General features: G+C 46.1%; 1 protein-coding gene across 1 annotated transcript in view; it reads right to left on the bottom strand.

Moving 5' to 3' along the window:
• Window positions 1-25,930, bottom strand: part of LOC306923860 (UPF0606 protein KIAA1549-like) — a gene marked incomplete at both ends in the record, with an annotated part of 78,418 nt that overhangs the window by 23,415 nt on the left and 29,073 nt on the right. The window contains 9 exons of the mRNA XM_079502203.1: window positions 1,277-1,470; window positions 3,343-3,520; window positions 7,426-7,574; window positions 7,863-7,922; window positions 8,060-8,255; window positions 12,681-12,811; window positions 12,960-13,119; window positions 15,216-15,304; window positions 15,450-17,576. Of these exons, the coding sequence (XP_079358329.1) occupies window positions 1,277-1,470; window positions 3,343-3,520; window positions 7,426-7,574; window positions 7,863-7,922; window positions 8,060-8,255; window positions 12,681-12,811; window positions 12,960-13,119; window positions 15,216-15,304; window positions 15,450-17,576 (3,284 nt within the window). The remainder of the gene's footprint in view (window positions 1-1,276; window positions 1,471-3,342; window positions 3,521-7,425; window positions 7,575-7,862; window positions 7,923-8,059; window positions 8,256-12,680; window positions 12,812-12,959; window positions 13,120-15,215; window positions 15,305-15,449; window positions 17,577-25,930) is intronic.

The raw sequence follows: 25,930 nt of genomic DNA, 5'->3' as shown, positions 1-25,930 counted from the left end.
GACGACTACAAACCGCTAGCTACTTCTCTGTACCTTCCCCGCTTTATAATACTCCTCGTCATCATCATCATCCTCCTCCTCCTCCTCCTCCTCCTCCTCCTCACTATACTCTATAACCCTCTTAGACGGTGTGAGTGTCCGTGGAAGAGAGGTTCCGGACTCCTCAAATGAGCCGGTGGACTGCGTGGACATGGGAGAGAGAGGAGAGGGGGTGGAGGAAGGTGTTAAGTGACAGATGATTGTGTTAAGCAGAGCGGGCCGAAGGCTGGCTGCTGCACATTAAGAGGCTATAATCCGGTGCGTCAGCCCCCTGTGTGTGAGGGGGGCTTCGGTTCAGAGCACAGCTCAATCAACCGAGAGAGAGCGAGAGGGGGGGGGGGGGGGGGGGCTTCGGAGATCAATGCGATCCACGGTGTAACGCTAGACAAAGAGGATGGCAGCGATTAGACGGAAAGTGTACACAAAGTGCTACGATGGAGGGACAGGCTGTGACATCAGGTGGTATTTGTTAGAGACTAGAAACGATCGAGAGACTTTATCCACTATATATATATTTCATTTGCCGGAGCGCGCTCAGGGCTCTTTACTAGGTCCGCTAGTATTTCCCTATGCACAAGCAACTCCCCCACCTGGGGGCCAGAGCCCACCTGTGTGTGTGTGCGTGTGTGTGTGTGTGCGTGCACGCGTGCGTGCGTGCACGGCTGCACGCGTGTGTATGTGTGTGTGCACGGAACCATGCTGTTGCTGTGTGTGTGTGCGCGGCTGCATGCCCCAACAAGTCTGCCCCAGTGAAAAAGAAATCCAGTGAAATATTTGAGGTTACCGGTAGTTTTTGCGCTCCAGTACAGTACCTTCTGCCTCACTGCTGCTGCTGCATGGAGCTCATGTACAGTACCTTCTGCCTCTGCTGCTGCTGCTGCATGGAGCTCATGTACAGTACCTTCTGCCTCTGCTGCTGCATGGAGCTCATGTACAGTACCTTCTGCCTCTGCTGCTGCATGGAGCTCATGTACAGTAGCTTCTGCCTCTGCCTCTGCTGCTGCATGGAGCTCATGTACAGTACCTTCTGCCTCTGCCTCTGCTGCTGCATGGAGCTCATGTACAGTACCTTCTGCCTCTGCTGCTGCTGCTGCATGGAGCTCATGTACAGTACCTTCTGCCTCTGCTGCTGCATGGAGCTCATGTACAGTACCTTCTGCCTCTGCTGCTGCTGCTGCATGGGGCTCATGTACAGTACCTTCTGCCTCTGCTGCTGCATGGAGCTCATGTACAGTACCTTCTGTCTCTGCTGCTGCTGCTGCATGGAGCTCATGGCGTCGGGCTGGAACTCCAGCTTGTCGGTGCGACACAGCTTCCAGTAGAGGATGGAGATGATGACCACCACCAGCAGCAGAGGGATGACCACGCCGATGACGATCCACACGTTGGTGTTCTCACCGTCCGAGTGCGGCGACGCCACTTTCTCCACGGCTATGGGGAGAGAGAGAGAGAGATAACATAGGTGGGTGTCGTCACCAGCCTTTGTAGAGAAGTAGAGAAAGTGAGAAAGGTTTTTGATGAAAAACACGGTGTGTTTGTGTTAATGAGGAGCGAGATGGGGGGATGACCTGCAGCAAAGGTCGTCAGGATCGGGATTTGAACCCGCAACGCGCTGTCATGCTGGATTACCAGCCTAGGTGCCCAGACTGCTACGCTGGCCGCCCGGGCCAGTAATTAATTTTCATTGAGAGGCGAGTGGACAGGTAGGGGAGATGCGGGGCAATCTGACATCCGGAGCGAAAACCCATCCGCACTCCCACGGAAACTGTCGCGTTCGTGACACCTGCTGGGCTGTCAATCTCGCATCAGAGGGCCCGTGGGACAATCCCTCCGCCACTGCACGCGACGGTAATGCTGTCTCTCTTGCCTTACTGTTGCTGTTGATGTTCAGAGTGGAGCGTCATTAATGTTGATTAACACTCATTTCATCCTGGGGATGAAAGGAGTGATAACAGCTCTAATACCACGAGGGAACACCAGAAGCCCCCTCGAGGGCTCTCATTAGGCTTTCATCACTCCTCTGGATATTTAATGAGGAAGACAGGCATTTAGTACAATGCGTATGAGAGAGATAATAACCTCAGATGTTACCAGAAATACACAAACATCCTGAGCCGGCAATTAGTTAGCATCCTCATTTTTTTAGTTTTTTTATTTATTTTTGCCTGCTAGCGGAACAGCTCCAATCAACATAACTCAAAAACTACAGGTTGGATTGCTGTGAAATGTATTTCTTCATGCTCCCGGGAGAATTAATCTTAATGATTCTAATGACATTTTCTTTTAAATATCTCAAAATGAAATGGGCAGATTAGCGTGAAACTCGCTGAGCAAAACCCTCAGGCCAAAATTGAAACTTTGCTCACAATATTTCTCTGAATGTAATCAGCGTTTAGCCTCTAATGTTGCGTTCACACGGGCAGATGGAAGCCAGTGCCATGATGATGCAAAGACGCAATGATGCATGTAGCTGCTCCAAATGATACTCCCATTCGTCTGCCTGTGTGATGCATCATGAGTCAATGAGTCATGTTGTCACAATGTAGAGGTTTAAAACACACACTGTAGATTAGAAATGTGATGACATGATAGCAGGCTACATAAAAAACAAATCTGATTGAAGTTGATTTAACCGTCTCTTTAACTGCATACTGTACCTTCTCTTTTAACCCATTCAGGCCTGACATTTTAAAAAAAAGTTTTCTAAATCATGACAATTTTCTGAAAGATTTGAGGCACATTTTAACGATTTTTCAAAAATAGCAGACCTACAAGTTCATAGCGCGCCACTCGGTGGCGCGCTATGAGCTTGTAGATCTGCTATTTTTCAATAGCTAAATTATAACATAATGTTTAAAACACCAAAAGGGGTTCCCGCCCAGAATGGGTAAAACAGAACTCACTGATCTACTTCCACCTGTTTCACTGCTTCCAGCCTTTAACCACAGTGTTCGTTAGAGCCCTGGTTCTCAAAGTGGATTCCAGGGACTCTCTGGGTTCCTTTACGAAGGTCTAAAATGACCTTTACAAGTCTGTAACTCAGACCGTGTACACATGGAACCAAATGGACCCTAACGGGTGCTAAGGATGATTTTGAACAACTTTTTTCCAAAGGCCCACACTGTCAAAGGACGACTTTGACACCGGGGGAGCAAAACATTTTTTTTAAATGAAAGGGTAACCGAAACATGTCTTGAAAAGGTAAGTTATAATGAAAAAGGCTGGCAAGGGGGGAACAAGGGGCGGGGGAGGGCTGTCGTTGAAATTCAAAAGTTGAACAACCCTTGCGTTAGGGGTACTCACACTGAGCCAGGATGCCTTGGACACGATATCCCAGGACAATGGCGGCCCGCTGGACATCCAGGCTGTTGAGCGTGTCGGCCGTTTGCACCGCAGGGAGCCTGCCGCCGCTGGGACCCTCCACGAAGTAGACCACCTCCAGAGGGTTGTCAGGCCCCGGCAGCCGGCTCGTACTCACAATCTGGGAGTTGGGAGAGAATGCAGGGTTTTCGGGGTGGTCGGCCAGCAAAACAAGGAACAGTTCAAACACGAAAGCCCTATTTCATCTTTTTGAAAATAGCCATATGAGCTTGCAGATCGGCTATTTTCAAAATGGTGTGACTTATAGTGCCTGATGGAGTGGAAAGGAAGAGGTTGGTATAACGTGTTCCTTCCAATCCACACGCTATACATCCTACCGGGAAAGTCCCCCCTGTCCGGTGATAAGAAGCGGCGTGCTCACTTCTTATGCATTGAAGGAAGCATGGGCTCAGTTCGGTTACAAAATCGTGGGATTAAAGGTGTAATGCAACGGAAATGGTGGACATTTTATTTTGAAATTTCAAACGGTTTCAAGTTGAAACACCGATCTGAAGTTTCTGAACCAATCAGAGCGTCGCATCCCTTCAGGCGATGGGACGGTAGCTAGGGACCGTTGCTATGCTATACGCAGCAGCGTGGTTTGTTTACAAATCAGATAGTCGGCCAGCTGTACCAGTTTACTGTTATGTGGCTTATTTCTACCCTATAATGTTTTCAGATACATATTTTAGCGTGATGATTAAGTTGAAACCGAGTAATACACTATCTGGATGTTATCTTGAATGGGAATAAAAACGGAGGATTTCTGTAATCAGTAGCAGCTGTGTCCTGCACGGATGCGCATATGGGGAATTAAATGGGTGAGCTTAATTTTTATTGGCTTTTATCGATGTGGGCCTCGACACGTCATCACGCAGTACGTTTTCGTTTTCAGGAAGTAATAAAAAATACCTTTTTTATGGACTTTTGATATAAAAACACACAAAAATTAGAATTTTCTCATTTTTTTTCGCATCCATTGTTAGGTATGCCCATATGATGACCACGGAGATGGTCTAAAAGTGTGTTTTTCATTTCACTACACCTTTTTAAAAACAATTGTGACCTCGTCACTGCCGGGTTACTGGAAGCAATCCGGACGTCCTTAAATGTCCAGTGTAGTGGATACTCTGCTCTGCTCGGTAGCAACACTGTAGCCATTGTGTCACCACAGACCATATGACCGGACACAGTTACAAATATATCTTATATTTCATCTTCATTGCAGTGTAGTGATGTTTATGTATGGTCATATCACTTCATTGCTTATCTGTTTTTGGTTTTCGTTTTTTAACTCTGAAAGAACTCTGAATTAGCCTCCAGGCTTCCTTCCTTTCCCGAGCATGGTTTCTTAAATCTATGCCGTTGCTGTTGGGCAGAAATCTTTTTGTTCTATCATAAATAAATTCCCTATTATCTTATACTTTCTTGTATTGGCAGGGTTTACGCAAAAGTAACAAAAATATCATTTTTTTTTGTTACAAATGAACACTGGTCCACATTGCACAAGCATAATCAGGTCCAGATTCATGGCCTCTGAAAATCCACAAGGACCAAGAAGTCATACTGGACTGGACTAGTCTGATGAATGGGGACATTCTGCCTAAGGTCAGCAAATCTTTAAGCCAATATAGTAGTTTTATGCTTTTATTCATTTTGAAAAATGCGATTACAGGCTGACAGTTTTACTTTTACTTATCTTTTTTTTTTTTGTCAATCAGCACAACTGCTACTTTTCCCAGCACTGCATGCTCTCCCGCACACACACTCTCTCTCTCTCTCTCTCTCTATCTCACACTCTCTCTCTCTCTCTCACACTCTCTCCCTCTCTCTCTCTCTCTCTCTCTCTCACACTCTCTCTCTCTCTCTCTCTCTCTCTCTCTATCTCACACTCTCTCTCTCTCTCTCACACTCTCTCTCTCTTTCACACTCTCCCTCTCTCTCTCTCTCTCTCTCTCTCTCTCACACACTCTCTCTCTCTTTCACACTCTCCTCTCTCTCTCTCTCTCTCTCTCTCTCTCTCTCTCTCTCTCTCTCTCTCTCTCTCTCTCTCTCTCTCTCTCTCTCTCTCTCTCTCTCTCTCTCTCTCTCTCTCTCTCTCTCTCTCTCTCTCTCTCCCCCTCTCTCTCATACATGTGTCTCCTGGTATCACCCTCTCTTCCCCTCTCTCTGTCTACCTCTCTCCCTCTTCCTGTCTGCTTCCCAAGTCTGATTACTGGCTCTATAATCACCCAGACTGCAGGAGACGATTAATAATTGAACTGGCTATTAGCAGAGCCGCGGTCTCGGAGGGGCCGTGAAGTAACAGGACCAGAGAGTGAAGAACGGAACGGGGGAGACATTTGAGAGGCTGGTGGTCTTTCGAGTGGCTCGCCCTGAAGCTCAATGGGATGCTGTTGTTGCCATAGCGACCCAGCCCTCCCCAGCCCCCATGCCCTCCCCTCGTATCGCTATAGAGCAGCAGTGTTGCCAGATTTTGCCAGATAGAAATAAGCAACCAGGTATATGAAAACAAGTCCAAAAGTTGCGACCATAGGCCACATGAGCACTTTAACCTTATTATATACATCGGCTATTTGAAAATCGCGATGCGTTGCGTTGGAAAAAAGGGACGAATCTGGAATATTTTGGAACAATTTTAACAATGGGAATCTTGTGCTGTAGCAAAAAAAAATCAGATGGGGGGTCCGCGGACAAATACATATTCATTTGTGGTTCCTTGCTTTGAAAATGTTTGAGAGCCACTGGTTTTAACCCATTTTGGGCGGGAACCCCTTTTGGTGTTAGCATTATGTTATGCTATATTTGAAAAATCGAAAAACTGTCAGGATGTAGAAGACATTTTTTTAATCTGATCTCAGGTCAAAATGGGTTAAACAACATTGGGGAGAAACTACAGTGACTATACAGAAAAAACAAGCCCAGATTGGCTTATAGTAAACAAACATGGCAACAGTGCTGAGCAGGTGCGGAGGGAACCCACAAAAGGCAGAGCCTGATTAGTAAGACCAGTGAGGCTGTCGGTGGCTACAAGCGGCGCTAAGACACACAGAATAGGCCCTCAGTGCTTAGAGGGAGCTAAACGGCAGCAGGAGGAGTGATGCAAGGAAACAAGGCCTTGATCAGATTATTTAAGAAAGTATAATCCCTCGACAAACTTTTGAGTCGACGAGAGTTGTGAAAGCAAGCGTTGTGCAAGCAGTCACTGCCTTGCCTAAGTTAAATCCCAGAGTGTACACATTTTTACACTGTGGGTGTAAAAGCTATATGTGACTGAATAAAAGGTTATTTTTTTACCAATCTGTATGATTGAGTAGGTAAATACGATACAGTAACTAGCACACCTGCACTAGTGATTGGAGGCGGTCACCCTACTCTTCCCATTGAGACATTTAGCACAACATCTATAAAGATAAAGCACAACATATCCCCTAGCCAAGCAGGTATTTACTCATCTACTTCTTTTTTTTTATGTTTTTTTGTGGCTTTCGCCTTTATTTTATATTTTTTATGGAGGGACAGACAGTAGGCTGACAGGAAATGGGGAGAGAGATGGGGGGAAGACATGCAGTAAAGGCCGTCGGGATCGGGAGTCGAACCCGTGGCACACTGCCAGACTGGATTACCAGCCAAGGTGCCTGGACCATTGAGCCATGGCCCAGGCCTACTCATCTACTTCTGCTTAGATGTTTGGTCTCCCACGTGGGAGTCCCTGGTTTGAATTCTAGGTGTAGATCGGCTATTTTCAAATGGCTGGACTGTGTTGTAATAATAATCAAAATCTTCAAAGTAACTAGTAACTAAAGTGTTCAAATAATTGTAGTGGAGTAAAAGTAGAATATTTGGATCCGAGATGATGTAGTGGAGTAGAAGTAAAAGTATTGGAAATTGGAAATACTCAAGTAAAGTACAAATATCTCAAAATTGTACTTAAGTACAGTACTTGATTAAGTGAACTTAGTTACTATTTCCACCACTGACTGACACCACTAGTGGGTAGAAAAGATGGTGGCACTGACACTGTACCTGGACACTGTTGTTGCCTACGCTGGTGGCTCTCCTCACGCGTCGGGCGGCAGTGCCCAGTGCTTCACCCAGCAGCAGGGCCAGACGACGCTCCATTTTAGCCTGGAAAGTCTGCTCACCCACCCCCTGGTCCAGGACGCCCAGGAGCACTGCACACAAACACACACACGCACGCACGCACGCACACACAGCATTGCACACACGCACACACACAGAAAATATATATTTATAATATCTAAAATTGGTATCTCGACCTGAAAGTGTATTTTCTGTGTACTAAATAGCTGGGGAGACGGGGAGCCCCCTGTTACTGAATGAATACTCCATAGCATCAGAATATAGAGTAACACTAACAAATACAGATTTAATTGAAGTCGTATTTGTTGCTGAATTGTGTTAGCTATAGAATAAAGTAAAGAATAAGAGGAATCACACACCTGTTCTAACCCAGGAGGAGCGGAGCAGCTGTGTTGTGTTCAGCTCGGGGTAATGGAACGCTGTTGGAATGAAACAGAGATGAACTTTAGAGCCATGATAAACTTTGATAGAACTGGGCTCCGCAAGTGTCAATTTGGGGGTCCTTGACATGAACAAGTTTGAGAACGACTGGTGTATGTGGTCATGAGGGTCTTACGTTCAGCGATCTGCAGCACAGGGAAGCCCATGTAGTAGCTGAACTCCACCGTGGTGAGCTTCATCAGAAGGCCGCTGACCTCCGACCCCATCAGGTAGCCCCTGGCGACGCGCACGGCGAAGATGATGTCCACCGGCTCCTTGGGCAGCAGGCGCTGCTGCTGCCCCTTGGGCAGCGCCATGGTGATGTTCACCGTCTTAGCCGGAGCGCGGGGGAGGGGGGGGACATTAGTCAAAAATAGCAGTAGACAGAAAAAGGTGCTCCAAGTTCAGAGCCAATTGAGGTCCAGTTTACTTATTCGAGGGATGACTTCCGCACACCCGGTTCAATTTTATAGCAGGTGCGTATAGGTCCTGGCAGTATAGCAAACGTTATGGAGGAGAGACCCGCACACCGCCACTTGCTGGTAAGTGGCGGTGTGCGGGTCTCTCCTCCTTCCTCATAAGGTCCAGTTTACTAAAAGTCTAGAAGGTCTATGTGGTTAGATACTTTCAACCAACAAAACAATGCTAAAAAGTTAAAGAAAAAAAATGTATTATGTTTTTTTATTCCAAATGTTAAAAAATAACAAAAATATCACATCTGCAAGCTCACAATCCATCGCATTTGCATTGTGCAGATCGGATATTTTCACTATTAGTTATTAAAGCAAGTACATATGGCTTAAATGGTTAACATCACTGTACAGTAGGACAGAACAGTGGACAGTCTGCTTTACGCAACAATGCTGGTTATACTTTAAAGAAAATCCTGTACTGTAGTGTACTGTAGTACATTTTGATGATGTAATCCGTTCATTTAGCACAACTAAGACTAAGAGGATCATTACGCTACAGGCATTAATGTAACCAGATTATCTGAGACTAACTAGTCTAGGAGGCAAACACACAAAAAACGGATAATAACAAAGAACGCGAACCACTTAGCCAAAATAAGCACTTTGTGAAGAAGCAGTAAACATAATACTTCACAACCAGGAGCACCAGTGAGAGAAAGCTGGTCATTTGGGTGTCCTTGAATAACCAGTGGTGAAGTAAATGTATCAGTAGGCTAGCACAGTGGAAAATATACTCTTACTGTACTCTTACGTAAGTAAGAGTATACATACAGTGCACATTTTAATTGAGTGAAAGTTTTCAACATTGGTCAAAATCTTTCAAAATCGCAGATCTACAAGCTACAACGGGTACAGTGATGCGATGGTTAATGTGTGTTTTCTAATAAAGTCTATAAAGTAACTAGTAACTAAAACCAATTGCAGCAGAGTAAAAAAGCGCCTCTTTCAGTGCAGTAGAAGTATTGAAAAACGGGGGAAAGACGTACAGTACCTCAATATTGTACTTACGATAAGTACGGTACTTAAAGTACTTCCCACCACTGTGAACAATTACCGGTTAAGGCCATCGCTGAACCCTTTCTTGCAGCACCATGGCAGGGCCTCATGCAGCTCCCTCTCCTTAAGTCCCAAAGCCTCAACAACCATAATTAAATAAAAGTGCTACTGCTGGCTTGAGCATTTTGCCTCAATCCAATCAAGGGGCCGCCTAGCTGCTCCACTGATGTCTGGAGGGGGTCTAAAACGTCATCCATTTGTTGTCCTCTGAGATAAAAGAACACTGAGGATTGCAGCTGTGTGTAGCAGGCAGGGGGCACAGAAGGACACCAGACACACTGCATTGCGACGCACGCCACTTTCACATCAAATGACTTCCAAGTAGTACGAGACTTCCTCTGGGAAATCCTGTGCCCATGTATGGTTCGAACCTATGTGGGACACCAAACACTTATGAATCTTCACTACTACTATCACTACTACTATCACTACTACTACCACTACTACTACTACTACTACTACTACTACTACCACTACCACTACTACTACTACTAACAACTACTACTACTAACTACTACTACTACTACTACTACTACTACTACTACTACTACTACTACTACTACTACTACTACTACTACTACTACCACTACCACTACTACCACAGTACCACTACCACTACCACTACTACTACTACAGTACTTGTCCCAACACACTGTTTGTCCTTTCTGCCCTGTGCAACTTTAGTTTACAAAACAGAAGTGTAATTCATATTCATAATAATGTTCCAATGTTCAACGACAGAAACACAATGAAATTGATAATCGCAATTATTTGAGTAAGATGAGTAATATTTCATAATCGTGACGATCTAGTCACGTTCCCTTCAAAATGGCTAGCGGAAGCGTGTTGGCCGGGTGTGACATAATCCAACTCTGTCCTAAAGACCACTGAAGGCAATCAGTGCCAAGTCAGTGGACTGGCTGGGGTGAGAGGCCACAGTGAAGTGAGGCGGAATGAAAACGGCGAAGTGGTTGTTTAGTTAAGTCTGCTCATGGTCATTTGTGTGTGTGTGTGTGTGTGTGTGTGTGTGTGTGTGTGTGTGTGTGTGTGTGTGTGTGTGTGTGTGTGTGTGTGTGTGTGTGTGTGTGGTGCAGCATTCAGGCCCATGTATTTTCCTTTTTCCCATCCAAGTCATACTGTGTAACATTCTTTTCAGTGGTCTTTTTTTGGTGACACCTCTGGAACGGTACAACTGCAATAGGATTCAGTTTGAAAACGAAACTCACAGAAGCATAGATCCGGAAAAAAATCACACCCGTGTGAAGTAAGGGGCGCTAATATATTAAAGGTATATTCAGTGATTTTACTTAATTCAAATATCACTTATTTTTTCTTTTTTTCTGGATAATCCTCCCTACTATAGAGTGTGCTGACCATATAAGGAGTTCCTCCCTGTCCCCAGTGAGCCCCTGGGGTCAAAAAACCCTAGTTTCAGTTTTGGTGGCGGATGGCAAAGCCTTCATCCAATCAGGATGAGAGGGGCCTTCCTCCAATCATGATCGACTGGGGGCGGGCCTTGGTGCACATGCTGTTGGCCTGTTGCACTTCCCCCCACTGCATGTGCACATTTTGTTACCGGGGCGGACTGGGTGGTTTTCCAAATCACCCAAATCACTGAATGCTCCTTTAAAGTCCAACTCATGTTGATTAGGTGATGTAATAGCGATGTGAAACGAATGGTGCCAACAGAAACATTAAATTATCTTTATTGTTAATGGCATTTAATGTTTGTGTTAGGGACAAGATGACGTAAATTTAGATTTTCCCTTCATTGTCAATGGCGTTTTTAAAACAAACATTGAACTAAAAACAAACATTAAACCTGTATATAGGAGGGAAATAGATGCCTCATTGGCCGCTGCAGTTCATTGGAGCAACGTGTCTCCATTGAAAGCATGCAGGAAGTCAAGCGGAAGTGCTGAAGCCATTTGCTGAAGGCACGCTGTGTCTCTGCCCAAGTGACGTCACTCATGCGACTCCTCCATGTCTCTCGCTGCCACTCAAGTGACAACTGGCCAATCACAGTGCGACTTTTCCGGGACTTCTGTGATGCACGTGGAAGCTTGAAACAAGCTTCCGCTCATGCTTCCGCTCATGCTATATGCTTCGCAAGGAGTCTCAGGAAAACTGTGCTTTCAATTTTGACAAGCGCCCCAGAAGAGGCGTCTACCTTTTTATGTCTATGCACGGAAGTATACCGAAAAGAACGAACACTTCAGGGTCCTAGCACGAGGATATTTTGGAAAGAAAAAAGAAAAATCACATTTACGTGAAATATATCAGTTTTGATTAAAGGGCCATTCACCCCTTTTGCAACCAGAGCTTATTTTAATGACACAAGAAACACTTTCTTGGGGTTTTCATGTGTGTAATATGTTTTTTTTTTTATATTTTAGTTATGATGCCATGTTCATGACCAAAAACCTGTCATGAACATGGTCTCACTTCCTTCCTGGACTACAAAGTCACACCTCCATGCAGCCTCCCCCTCTCCACAAGGAGGGGAAGCGCACTGAAGCATTATGGGCATTGTAGGAATTCAGCAATCCAGTTAAACACACAGACTTCATTATTTTTCTGGCCATAGGGTGCAAATTTCAATTTGTTCTACTGTTATCTATACTACAAATACGAGTGACGCAGTTTTTTCCAGCGGTGAAATGTCCCTTTAAAGGAGCATTCAGTGATTTGGGTGATTTGGAACCCCCCCCGGTCCGCCCTGGTAACAAGATGCGCACATGCACGCACTACAGTAGGGGGACACGCAACAGGCCAACAGCACACACACCAAGGCCCACCCCCACTCGATCATGATTGATCGACCAAGGCCCCTCTCTATCCTGATTGGATGAAGGGTGGGCCATCTATCTAGCCAAAAACGAAACCTACGTTTTTTTGACCCCCAGGGGACAGGGAGGAACTCCTTATATGGTCAGCACACTCTATAGTAGGGAGGATTATCACAACAAAACAAAAAAATAAGTGATATTTGAATTAAGTGAAAAAGGTTTAAGCCTGACTTATAGCAGATGGGCGCCAGTGTCATGCATGATAATAGAAGGTCTACTCTACAAGGTGAAGGTTGTAGATCTGCTATTTCTGGTGCACCCTGCATGCCAATAGAAGGTCTACTCTACAAGGTGAAGGTTGTAGATCTGCTATTTCTGGTGCACCATGCATGACACATGGCGCTACTAAATTAGTCTTTAAATCCCATCCCCCACTTACATGCACTGTGAAGTTCGTGGACTCCTGCGAGCGGCGGCGGACTTCGGCGAAAGCCATGGTGAGGCCTCTCTCGATGCGCTCGCTGAAGTTGCAGACACGCACGTCTATGTGGACGGGCACAAACTGCAGCACTGCAAACCAACGAACACAAGGAGATTGTATAGTGTTGTTGGCTATAAAGTATGTACGAAGCTGCTACAGATTAGAGATAAATACAATCAAATGGGCGTCCTTGAAAAGACAAAGTTTGAGAATCACTGTCCTAGAGTGTTGTTATACCCGTGTGGATTTGGTACTTGTGGTCCGGTACGGTCCAGCTGGGAGACACAGAGAGGAAGCGGCGTCCAGACCTTCGCAGGGCGTTGATGACAGAGATGGCCGTGTACACCACGGGACCGGAGACTGCCCGGAACACGAACCTAGGAGGAGGGTCCACCACCTTCAACAGACACACGCCATCACAGAACGGATCACATACAGTACAACAGCAGCATGCCACACCACTAGGACTAGGCCTGCAGCTATCTCATTATGTCCTTAGCGATTCATTCAATCCATTGTTTTGCATTCATTGAATAATTGAGAAACACATTTCATTTTTTTTCATAATTTGTTTTGTTTTTGATATATCAGGGTGGAAAAACTATTTTCTTATTTGTCTTAAGAACCATAACAGTGTCACAGATAGATAGCAAATATATCCATTGTGAACTTTCACCCTCGAAATTTTGCGTTTTATTATTCAAATCGATTGTTGATTATTTTTGTCACGTCACAATAACTCCTCCATGATGTCACAGTGATGTCACAATAACAGTACAGGAGGCCATTGTAAACAGTTTATGGTCAGGGTTTGAAGGCTTTCTCGTGGGTCAAGAGGGCTCTTGATGTAAATTGCTGTGGTCTGTTTATCACAGGACCACAGATAAAGACACTCAGGAAGTACAGTAGGCTGTGCACGCATGCACGCACGCACGCACGCACGCACGCACGCACTAAACTCAATAATATTGCTCTCTCGCACTTAACCACTTATATTATACTTATATGACAGGGTTCCCCCAGGGACCCCCCCCCCCCCCCCCCTCTACTACACACCAAATCTCTTCACCGAAAATATCTGATCTACAAGCACACACCACTTGTAGATCTTCTATTTTTGGCGAATGTACGTCCCAGAATAGGGACGCTAGGGTTCATTTGGTTAATCGCAGATGAATATCGTTACTGTCGAGTGGAAACTTTATCTCCGTATTTCAACGATTTGTGCAAAAAAAACAACGCTAAAATTGCAACGCAGTGTTGATTTTGACAGCAAATTTAGATTTAGTTTTAGTTAGATCAATACAAGTGGACCACAATGGAAACAAGCTTCAGCTTTATTTGTGATTTGATTCACGTTGGCGTCCTTTATTGCTGTTACTGAGGACAATAACATTATCCTATTCTCTTCTTGACTTTGTTATGGTCCAAAGGGGACAGTAGATGCAAGTTGTTTTTACAGTTTGGACACCCCTGGCTTAAACAAAGGCCCAGACACACTGAAAGCATTAAACACAGCCCTTGTTTACAGTGGCTGGAAGCTGGAGGGCTGGAGAGGAACAGACCATCCAAATGTTGGAGCAATGGAGAAAGATAACCTATTTATTTTTTTGAAACTTGTGCTGCAGTGTACAGATGCATGTAAAAAATGTTGAATATTGCGCTTGTAAGGAATATGACAAGAAAAACATATATTTCATTTTCGAAATATGTATAATAATTATTATTGTGATTTCTGTGATTTAAACACTGAAACACTGAAAAGGCTTGAACTATTCCCTTTATGTGTCGCTTTTGTGTTTGTTTTCACTTGTAGAAACTGTTCTAGAAACACAAGTCCGGACAGTTCGTAAATTAAATAGACGATGTGAACAAGCGCACTTGCTTGATGCATGCACTGTCAGTAACGTCTTTCAGTGTATCAGGGCCTCAAGTCCATCTGGGAAACTAAATGAGACAAAGTCTATCTACAGTTGGGTGCCACCGATATTGTCCCTTATCATTTGACCCATTTAGGCCTGACCTCAAAATTTCCAGTTTTCTGAAATAAATATCACGATTTTTCAAAAATAGCAGACCTACAAGCTCGTAGCGCGCCACTCGGTGGCGCGCTATGAGCTTGTAGATCTGCTATTTTTCAATAGCTAAATTATAACATAATGTTTAAAACACCAAAAGGGGTTCCCGCCCAAAATGGGTTAACTGTCCTTTTGCGCAGATCACGCAAACCTCAGCAAAAAGAAAAGGACAATATCGATGGCCTCCAACTGTAGCTTGCTGCTTGGCGGAAATGGAAACTAATTAAAGAAAAACATTTTTGTGAATGGCTAAGTAAATAAATAAAATACAGCGTCTGCTCACAACTATTGTGAGGCGGAGTTACACACTGTAGCTTTTTGAAAATTGTGGAAGAGTTGTCTGGCATGAGAGACTCTATTCTATATCTGTCCGTTCAAAGACGACACACCATCCTAAAATACACAATGTATGTACCTGCAGTTCCACTGATTTATTGAATTCCACCTTCAGGATGTCTTTGATTTGAGACTTGGCATATCCAAGAGTGGCGCCAGAAGGGAAACCTGAAGACGGCAAAGATTAAGATCTTGATACGACATTGCAACATGAAATTGCAAATTTCATATTACGACTTCATTTGGGTTAAATTTGCATCAAGCATTCAAGAACATCAATGCAAAACGGCACATCTAGAAATCTCTAACTTACCGACTTTGACCAAATAAGTAGGCTTGTCGACGTTGCAGAGGTACTGCCTCGACGTTGGTATATTCGTCGGGCCCCTGGTGGCAGCGGGTATGGTAGCATTAGCTACAGGGCTGGATGTTGGGCCCCTGGTGGCAGCGGGTATGGTAGCATTAGCTACAGGGCTGGATGTTCTGATAATAGTTGTGTGTGGGTGGTCTGTTGCGCCCTGGTCTCCTACCATGATCGGGGGCACCGACGTGGCATTCGTTGTAGGTTCAGCTGAAACTGCTGTGGCATTAGCAGCAGTACTAGCAGTTCCATTGGATGCTGGCTGGGTGGGTGCAGGGTAGAAGGCTGCGGTGGTGGTCCAGACAGGGGTGATATGAGTGCTGCTTATTAGGACAGACTCCGTGATAAACCAACTGATATCTGTCGAGGATGTGACATCGTCAACACTGGGCAGGATGGACGCTGTTAGGGAAGTTCTGCCCAGTTCAGTGGTGGGGTTAGGGGTGTACCTTTCAGCTGGGATGGTACTGTGTGTACCATCCAAGTAGGATGAAAGGTCGATGTAGAGGGTGGGCACCACTGAAGACTCCACAACCGGCTCCGAGATGTTGACCAGCTGAGGCGTCACCGCTGTGGCGTTGACCGGAGTCGTTTCATTCGCAGGTTCGAAGCCCGAGAGGTCCGTCGAGGTTCCATCCTCGATCCACGTGGCGTTGCCCGAGGGCCGGCGATCTTCCGTTCCATACGAGACCGTCAGCATGTGACTCGGGTGCACGGTGAACACGCCGGTGGCCATTATGTGGGTGGTGCTGATAAACACTGGGGAGAAATGTCTCATGGAGGTGACGTTGCCTCGCTGTTCCTTGGTCAGCTGAGTGGTGTAGTACTCCACGCTGTTCATGTCAGGCAAGAGGGCGTCTGTGGGCTCCACGGTGACTGCATCGGACCAGTCCACGTCTAGGGATGCCGTAGGTTCCAGCGCCGGCAGAACGGAAGAGGAGAAATGTAAGAATGGCTGGATGGTTGTAGGAGGAAAAGAACTCGAGGCCCGCGAAACGTGATGGGGGTGCGTAGAGGAAAGGGACAACCCCACCCTGGTGGGGAAGGCCGTGTCGTACGTCTCGGTGTTGGAGTCCTCCAGGTCGTACATGTCAGACGGCAGGTTGCTGACCAGGGAGTAGTCGTCTCCCTCGGGGCCCAGGAACGACATGGTCTCCATGTAGTCGCCGGACCCCCAGTCCACGTCCATGCTGTTGGTAGGGAAGAACTCCTCCGGAAGGGCCAGGGTGGGCTCGGACGACGCCGACGTGGGCTGGGGGCTGATGAAAGGCACGTAGCTGGGGACCAGCATGTTGGGGGGTGAGCTGAGAAGGGAGTGGACCCCAGGGTGTCCCGGGTCATCTTGCTGCATGGGGACCCTGCTGGGGCTCAGCTCGCTCACATACAGGTCTTTACTTGAGCCTCCAACAGGGAAATAGTCCAAACTGTGAGACGCGTCCGGGTGAAACTCCGGGATATCTACTGACGGTTTCGGGGGCTCGAAAGGGCGATCAGGAAGTGAGGTCACGGTTTCCAGCGACTGCTCCGCTTCCATTTGGTTGTTGGGGGCTACTGGAGGCTCACTGGGGTCTCTGCGGTCAGAGGTGAGGATGACAAACTGTGGGGTTGTTGGTCTTGTGAGGGTGGATGAGTTTAACTGCGCCGTGGGCGCGTTTGACCACGGCTGCCGCTCAGACACATTGAGAGGGTTGTGAGAGGGAAAGAGCACGGCTGAGCTTGTCCTCCTCACCCCCAGATCTCTCGAGTATCTAGCCGGCCCCTCGGTCTGTTGGCTAGGCCCCAGCGCAGGATCCGAGGGGCTCAGAGGGGGAGTGGAGAGAGGTTTGGATCCCTCAACAGAGAGGTCACTCGGGGTGAAGGAGTTAGAGTTTTGCGAGGGGGAAAGGCCCCACTGAGAAAGCATAGCGTCGAACGTCCTGGTGTCAAGGTTTATTGTGGGACTGGATTGCTGGGCGCCGGGTAGAGGGACAGATTGTGTTGCAGCAGTGGAGGCTGGGTCCCCAGGGGCCACGGTGTGTGAGGAGCCCCCATCCTGAAGAAACCTTTGTGCCACGGAGGAATCCAACCAGGGGTCATTTGCTGGAAAAAACAAAGACACAAAAAATACTGAAGTTGAGACAAGATCCTGCAGTTGATGGTTGACTTAACCACCAGTATACTTTGTCGTATGACAATATAGTCTGTACGTACGACTCTGTGACATGTGACATGCTACCTTTGTTAGGGTCATTCTACCTACTGCTATAAGTGAACTAATTACTGGTTTGTGCTGAGTACTGATCCAATCTATTACATTTACTCAACTATCAGTTCAGTATCATAAAACGATATCCAGTAGCGAGATCAAACATCCTCAGATCAAACATACTCACAAAGTCAAATCATTTTTCAAAAATCAATGTCATTCCATGCAAAGTAAGCGCTTCACATTAAATGACAACAAAACATATGTGCGTACAAACACACGCACGCACGCACGCACGCACGCACGCACGCACGCACGCACGCACGCACAGGCACACACACATACACACACACACACACACAGTAGCAAGCTACTGTTGTCTCTATCTATAATGTACAACCCCCCCACCCATCCATATTCACATGATACAGCAATTATGAAAACGAGGAGATCCAATCTTTCTGAATCCTTACATGTCGTTGCATAGTGTCGGTCTCCGTAATAATATTATTGACTTGTCATAATATTATTGACTTGTCATCACAGTGCTCCTACAGTATGTGCTCAGACCCTTTTGTAACCTACGTGTAATACCAGAACACAGTGACAATTCATTACATCAACCAGACAGATGTAGTGTGAGCTGCTATTGCAAAGCTCCTCGGGCCATACTGTAGTTAGGTTAAAGCTACTCTTCCTGGTGAAAATGCACATTGATCTGCTTAAATCAATGAGAAACAGATTAACCAGCAGAACTGTCCACAAATGGACATGCTATAGGATTACCATTTATCATGAAATGACACGTTCCCACTCAGCGCTCACCTAGGGAGCAGAGGTTAATGATGATGAATAGACCCTACAGAGCTGTAAGAGCATGATGTCACTTTGAGATGAAGTCATAACCACCCGCCGGCAAAGAACACCAGTACTTAAGTCAAAAGTATAGATACTCCTCCTGGTCAATATTACTCCCACTGCAAGTGAGAGTTGCTCAGTCACATTTGTAGTTATACAATATTTGTAGTTATAAATACTGGAGTAATTGCTTTTAGAAATACATGTGTTCAAAAGTTTTATTTTATTTTTTATTTTTTATTGCATGCATGCATAACAAAACTAGATGTAGCATCTAGACGTCACTTTGCGGCACATTGTGATCTTGCAGATATTTTCACTATTTGAAATAAGTGGTTAATTCACAAGGTAATTTTTCTTTTCCTAGAAATGTAGTGGTGTCAAAAGTACAATATTTGTCTTTGAAAGTCATCCAAAAATACAGATGATCCAAACATGTACAGTAGATCAGTGAATTTCAAGGACCTCCAGTTGCATAAGGATCCTAATTTTAAATTATTTTAATCTATGTGACCTCAATCTCCTCCGTACATTCCTCTGTGTTAATTTAACTCCGAGGCCTCATTCACACGTATCAAACACCAATCAAGCAAATGTTTGGTAGTTGGTTTTTTTAGGCCACCACAATGCTTTTCCAATGGGAGTAACATGGTTTGACCAAACATTTGTGTTTGATCGGGGGGGAGGGGCAGAACACCACCAGCAATCAGCAATCAAACACAAATGTGGGGGGGGTTCCTACCTATCAATCATTTAGCTAGGGAACCCCTGGAACACTCCTGGGGGTTCCTATATCAATCATTTAGCTAGGGAACCCCTGGAACACATGGGGGTTCCTAACTATCAATCATTTAGCTAGGGAACCTGGGGGTTCCTAACTATCAATCATTTAGCTAGGGAACCCCTGGAACACTCCTGGGGTTCCTAACTATCAATCATTTAGCTATAGGGAACTCCTGGAACACTCCTGGGGTTCCTAACTATCAATCATTTAGCTAGGGAACCTGGGGGTTCCTAACTATCAATCATTTAGCTAGGGAACCCCTGGAACACTCCTGGGGTTCCTAACTATCAATCATTTAGCCAGGGAACCCCTGGAACACTCCTGGGGGTTCCTAACTATCAATCATTTAGCTAGGGAACCCCTGGAACACTCCTGGGGGTTCCTAACTATCAATCATTTAGCTATAGGGAACCCCTGGAACACTCCTGGGGGTTCCTATAACAATCATTTAGCTAGGGAACCTGGGGGTTCCTAACTATCAATCATTTAGCTAGGGAACCTGGGGGTTCCTAACTATCAATCATTTAGCTAGGGAACCTGGGGGTTCCTAACTATCAATCATTTAGCTAGGGAACCTGGGGGTTCCTAACTATCAATCATTTAGCTATAGGGAACCCCTGGAACACTCCTGGGGGTTCCTAACTATCAATCATTTAGCTAGGGAACCCCTGGAACACTCCTGGGGGTTCCTAACTATCAATCATTTAGCTAGGGAACCCCTGGAACACTCCTGGGGGTTCCTAACTATCAATCATTTAGCTAGGGAACCCCTGGAACACTCCTGGGGGTTCCTAACTATCAATCATTTAGCTAGGGAACCCCTGGAACACTCCTGGGGGTTCCTAACTATCAATCATTTAGCTAGGGAACCCCTGGAACACTCCTGGGGGTTCCTAACTATCAATCATTTAGCTAGGGAACCTGGGGGTTCCTAACTATCAATCATTTAGCTATAGGGAACCCCTGGAACACTCCTGGGGGTTCCTAACTATCAATCATTTAGCTAGGGAACCCCTGGAACACTCTTGGGGGTTCTATAACTATGAATCATTTAGCTAGGGAACCCCTGGAACACTCCTGGGGGTTCCTAACTATCAATCATTTAGCTAGGGAACCTGGGGGTTCCTAACTATCAATCATTTAGCTAGGGAACCCCTGGAACACTCCTGGGGGTTCCTAACTATCAATCATTTAGCTAGGGAACCCCTGGAACACTCCTGGGGGTTCCTAACTATCAATCATTTAGCTAGGGAACCCCTGGAACACTCCTGGGGGTTCCTAACTATCAGGGAACCCCTGGAACCCTCCTGGGGGTTCCAGGATCCCACATTGAGAACCAGTGCACTAGATCTCCAACAGTGACATCTAAAATCACTAGTACAAAGTCAACCAATCAACCAATGTCAACGAGCACACAAGGAGCATGTTTCCGTCACTTGATTGGTTGTAGTGATTTTCCGACTGCAGTGTCTTGGGGTCAAATCATAGCTCTAACTAATTACTGTGCTATTTGCTAAAGTGCCTACAAATCTGAGAAATCAATTTTGAACAAAATAGCCCATAGCTACAACAAAGATGGCACAAGGAATAACACATTTACACAGAAAAGACCATGCTTGTCTTGACCGTTTACAATGAAATGTTAATAATAAAATTTCAATGTAAACAGAGTTTGAGAGTTAGCTAATCTATAGGCACTAATCTATAGGCAATCTACTGCACCTTCCAGATTTCCAATTTGTATGTGGCCTGCATGGTTCCATCTGTTATTTGCAGAATATGCTGACATGACATGCGGGCAGGGAACATATGTTGCAAAATTAATGGCTGGTCAGTCTGGCTCAGGGCTTTATGTGCTGGGCTATTAACCCATGCACTCAACAAAGACTGCAAGGTCTAGGACTGACTTTATATCTTCAGTACAGCAACGCCGTTTTGTCTTTTTTTTGGGTGTTTGTTTGATTGTATTGGTGTATTACTGTAAGCCTTTTTATGTTACTTGTTTTTATATTGGGGACTAAGCATGACAATTTGCATCTCTGACTAAAATGTGTATATTTATAGCGCATGTTTGTTATGTATTGTTTTAAGAGGAAGAAAGGGGAGGCCAAAAATGACATGGCATAGGACGATCGAGAGGAGCTCCAGCAACAACATCAGAGCTGAGGGACCATAGAGAAGACACAATGCCAAAGACAGATGCAAGTGGAGAAACGTTGTTGCTGCCCTATGCGCCAGCCGGCGTAATGGGGATAAGTAACTAAGTAATATTATTAATATAAATATTGTGTTACTTTCTACTAATGAATGGAGCTATTTTCCTCTCACCAAGAAGCATCTCTTTGTGTTATACAAACAAATATTAGCTAATGCACGGATGATAAATATCGCTTGTTGATTACGACTGAGGTGTTGAAGGCCTTTGCTCTTTCATGTGTGTGTACTCATACATGATTTAACTGGGCAACAAAAGGACTAACAAGAAGACACACACGTCCACACTCTGGCACACGCTGTGTGTATTGTGAGAAGGGCTGCGTGAACTCGCAGCGCTGCCGGGAAGTGGTACTTGAATAATTCACAGCGATCGGCATTCAAACAGATCCTAGGAGCTGGATCGGCTTGCCTCATTTAACGTTCTGACGTGTGTGTTTGTTCTCATTCAAAAGGCCAAACAGAAGACAGGCCTGGATCACTGCTACCCTGACAGGTGTGTCACACAATGTATAGTCTGCGCAGAGCGCACATATAAAAGACTGGTTACACTTAGATTTAATGCAGGGCACACAAGAGTGGGAAGGGTTGTGTCATCAGTCCTTCTGATTCAATGGTTCTCAAAGAGGTGACCCCTGGGTGTCCAGGTGGTCCCCAGCAAAATGGTCCTTCTGATTCAATGGTTCTCAAAGAGGTGACCCCTGGGTGTCCAGGTGGTCCGCAGCAAACAGTTTAACCACCTACAAAATATACATCTTTTCAACTCTGACATGCAATGTTTAAGAACCACCAGTTTATAGAAGCAAATACACAATAATAAAAGCATATAGGCTGCATGTCTTCAATTTGTCATTGAGAGTTAGTCGACAAGAGGGGCAAAAGTAGAGGTTGTCCAAAGTAGAGCACATTAAAAGGAGACAGACATTGGCGTTGCCAGAAGCCAGCAGCCACCAACAGCCTCTTCATCTGAGGACATACAGTGACTCAGCAAACCTCCCCGACTGCCTCCCTGCTCCTCTTTGTAGCGTATACAGTACATACAGTCAGAGAACGTCGCACGATCACACACTTCAAAAGAACCGCCGGGTCAGCAGCGTGCAGCAGCACAAGCGGAGGGGTTTATTTTTAACACCGGGGCACATTAAGAAGAGCCAGATCCTCCCGGGAGGAGGGAGGGAGTGCATCGACTGAGAAGATAGACTATACTTTCTGAATGTCATCTTCAATTTGCCTCATCACTTAATATATCTGTAGGAGACAGCACTTGGCTGCGGCCAGGAGAAAACTCCCTGCTAAATTATATCCTAGACGGGTACCTTTAATTGAGTCAACATGGGCCCCGCCGACGTCGTTCTCGGAAAGAACATAGCCAGGAGTTTGTTCCTGTAGGGGGGGGGGGGGGGAGTCAGTGCCAAAATGACACGCAGGCCCTCGTGTGCCGCTGTTTCCAAGTGTCTGAGTGCGGGCTGAGCAGCGCACAGTAGGACACACGCGCACATGCACGTGCAGCAACCAGGGCGACCAACACTTTCACACACTAATAAGAGGAAAACAAAGGTGCTGCCAACAGTCTGTCCTGCACAGGAAAGTCATTTTTTTCACACACTCAGGATTCCATTAACACGACGACTATACTGTGTGAGGGATAGGGCATTGACCACGTGGAGATATAATGTATTTACCGGGTACCCACCCGGCAAAATGTCCTTGTGGGAAAATATCCGATGTACAAGCTCCCAACGCATTGTGAGCTTGTAGATATATGGGTTTGTGTTGTTAAAAGGACAATACAGAGACTATTCTCTGGTGACCTAATTCCTCTAATTTATTTTTAGGCCTACAGTACCTGTATGAATACAAAGTAACATGCGTAACAAAAGATGAGGGCAGTGATGTTGGAAGACGCAGGCGATGAAAGGGAAGCGAAAAGGACACGAATAAGGTTGTGTTGGCAGGAGAAGAGACAATATTGAGTTGAAACGGTGTTATGTTTTTCTGGGGCAACCATGTGTACGGTTCCGCTTTCAACCTGCTGTTCCTATTTTAGGGACTACTGTATGCCATTATATGTACAGTAGGTGAAACATTTACTTACAAAAAAAGAGCTCACGCTAAGATGCAACACATTGAGAGCTTCTAAATTGGCTATTTTCAACTGGCGACATTATACGACCAAGTATTGTATAAAACATTGCTTAGGTGGTTTTGCGAGAGCTAGAGGTATTCTATTGTGTATGAAAAAATAAGTCCAAACACAAAACAGGGAAAAGGGAGAGGGGGTTAGGGGAACGTGGGAGAATGGGGTAGTGGGCCAAGTGGAGCGCCGCAAAACCCTCCGGTCCTGGTCCCTATCAAAAAAGAAAAGGGGACTCGGGAGGCAGCTGGTGTGTGTTAGCAAAGATTTCCCTTCCTCTCTTCCCCCTACCCAACCACCCACCGCCCGCCTGCCTTGAGACGCCGTCCTCCCCAAGACCCTAGAGGGAGAAGCCTGGCCTGACCTTGCTTCCCACCTTGAACACTCGCCCCACAGCCCTCAGGAGGGGAGCCCGTTCAATGCTGGTTGCCAAACCTTGTGCTTTTTGTCAGATCAGCCCCCCCCCCCCCCCCTCCCCTTATGCCAGAATGGCCTAATTCCTCATTTTTTGAGAGGAACAAAAAGTTGTAGTGAATAGAGTTGTAGCCATGGCCGCGGGAAGATATTTACAGTAGGAGGTGCTGAACGTTTAGTAGGGGGTGCGCACGTCGCAAAATGCGCGTGCACGCACCTCGTGCAGACACATTTTCATGCGGAAAAGTGGCTTTTACTTTCCCTCTCCACATGCATGAGCAAACTGACACAGGCAATTAACCAGGATAAGGTGCCGATACTATATTTATTAGGCCTAGTAACAGAAATTTGTTTTGATTAAAAATATTATTATTTCCCCCCTCCTGTCCGAGGGGGGGCTGTGTCTGGGGGGAGGGGGTGCTCCAGCCCCCCCAGCACCCCTACTTCCCTAGCAGTATGGGTGGAATGGATTGTCCACCATGCTACAGCACATCTGAATAATTACATCTGCCAAATATTTGCCAAAATGTCATGAGACGCCATGGGGTTAACCCATTAAAACCGGGAAAGCATCTGCGTCATCTTAGATTTTTGAGGGGCGCTAGCCCCTCCTATATACAGGTTTAATGTTTGTCTTTAGTTCAATGTTTGTTTTGTAAACGCCATTGACAATGGAAAATGCACGGCATTGTGTGCCTCATTACGTCATATTGTCGCTTTATTGTTAATGGCGTTTAATGTTTGTGTTGGCACGGTTTGTTTTACATCACCATTACATCACCCAATCAACATGAGTTGAATGTGAAGTGAGGGGCACTAATATATTACAGTCTAACTCATGTTGATTAGGTGATGTAATGGTGATGAAAAACAAACACAAACATTAAACGCCATTAACAATAAAGAGACAATATGACATAAATGACACATTATGACGTACATTTTCCCTTCATTGTCAATGCATTTACAAAACAAACATTGAACTAAAGACAAACATTAAATCTGTGTATAGGAGGGGCTGGCGCCCCTCAAAAATAGCAGGTTTACAAGCTGTGAAAGGACGACAAACTGGTTTAGAAGGCATTAGTGGAATCGTCTGAGTGGCACAGTCTCAGAGACACAGTGGAAGGGGTGGTGGTGGTCTCAGAGACACAGTGGAAGGGGTGTGGTGGTCTCAGAGACACAGTGGAAGGGGTGTGGTGGTCTCAGAGACACAGTGGAAGGGGTGTGGTGGTCTCAGAGACACAGTGGAAGGGGTGGTGGTCTCAGAGACACAGTGGAAGGGGTGGTGGTCTCAGAGACACAGTGGAAGGGGGGGAGGTGGTCTTAGAGACACAGTGGAAGGGGGGAGGTGGTCTTAGAGACACAGTGGAAGGGGGGGTTGGGTGGTGGTCTCAGAGACACAGTGGAAGGGGGTTGGGTGGTCTCAGAGACACAGTGGAAGGGGTGGTGGTCTCAGAGACACAGTGGAAGGGGGGGTTGGGTGGTCTTAGAGACACAGTGGAAGGGGGGGAGGTGGTCTTAGAGACACAGTGGAAGGGGGGGTGGTGGTCTTAGAGACACAGTGGAAGGGGGGGTGGTGGTCTTAGAGACACAGTGGAAGGGGGGGGGGGTCTCAGAGACACAGTGGAAGGGGGGGAGGTGGTCTTAGAGACACAGTGGAAGGGGGGGTGGTGGTCTTAGAGACACAGTGGAAGGGGGGGGTGGTGGTCTTAGAGACACAGTGGAAGGGGGGGGGGGGTCTCAGAGACACAGTGGAAGGGGGGGGGTGGTGGTCTCAGAGACACAGTGGAAGGGGGGGTGGTGGTCTTAGAGACACAGTGGAAGGGGGGGTGGTGGTCTTA

Source organism: Electrona antarctica (assembly GCF_951216825.1).
Source record: "Electrona antarctica genome assembly, chromosome: 5".
In the NCBI taxonomy this organism is placed as follows: domain Eukaryota; kingdom Metazoa; phylum Chordata; class Actinopteri; order Myctophiformes; family Myctophidae; genus Electrona; species Electrona antarctica.
This window is presented reverse-complemented; position numbering and strand designations above follow the sequence as displayed.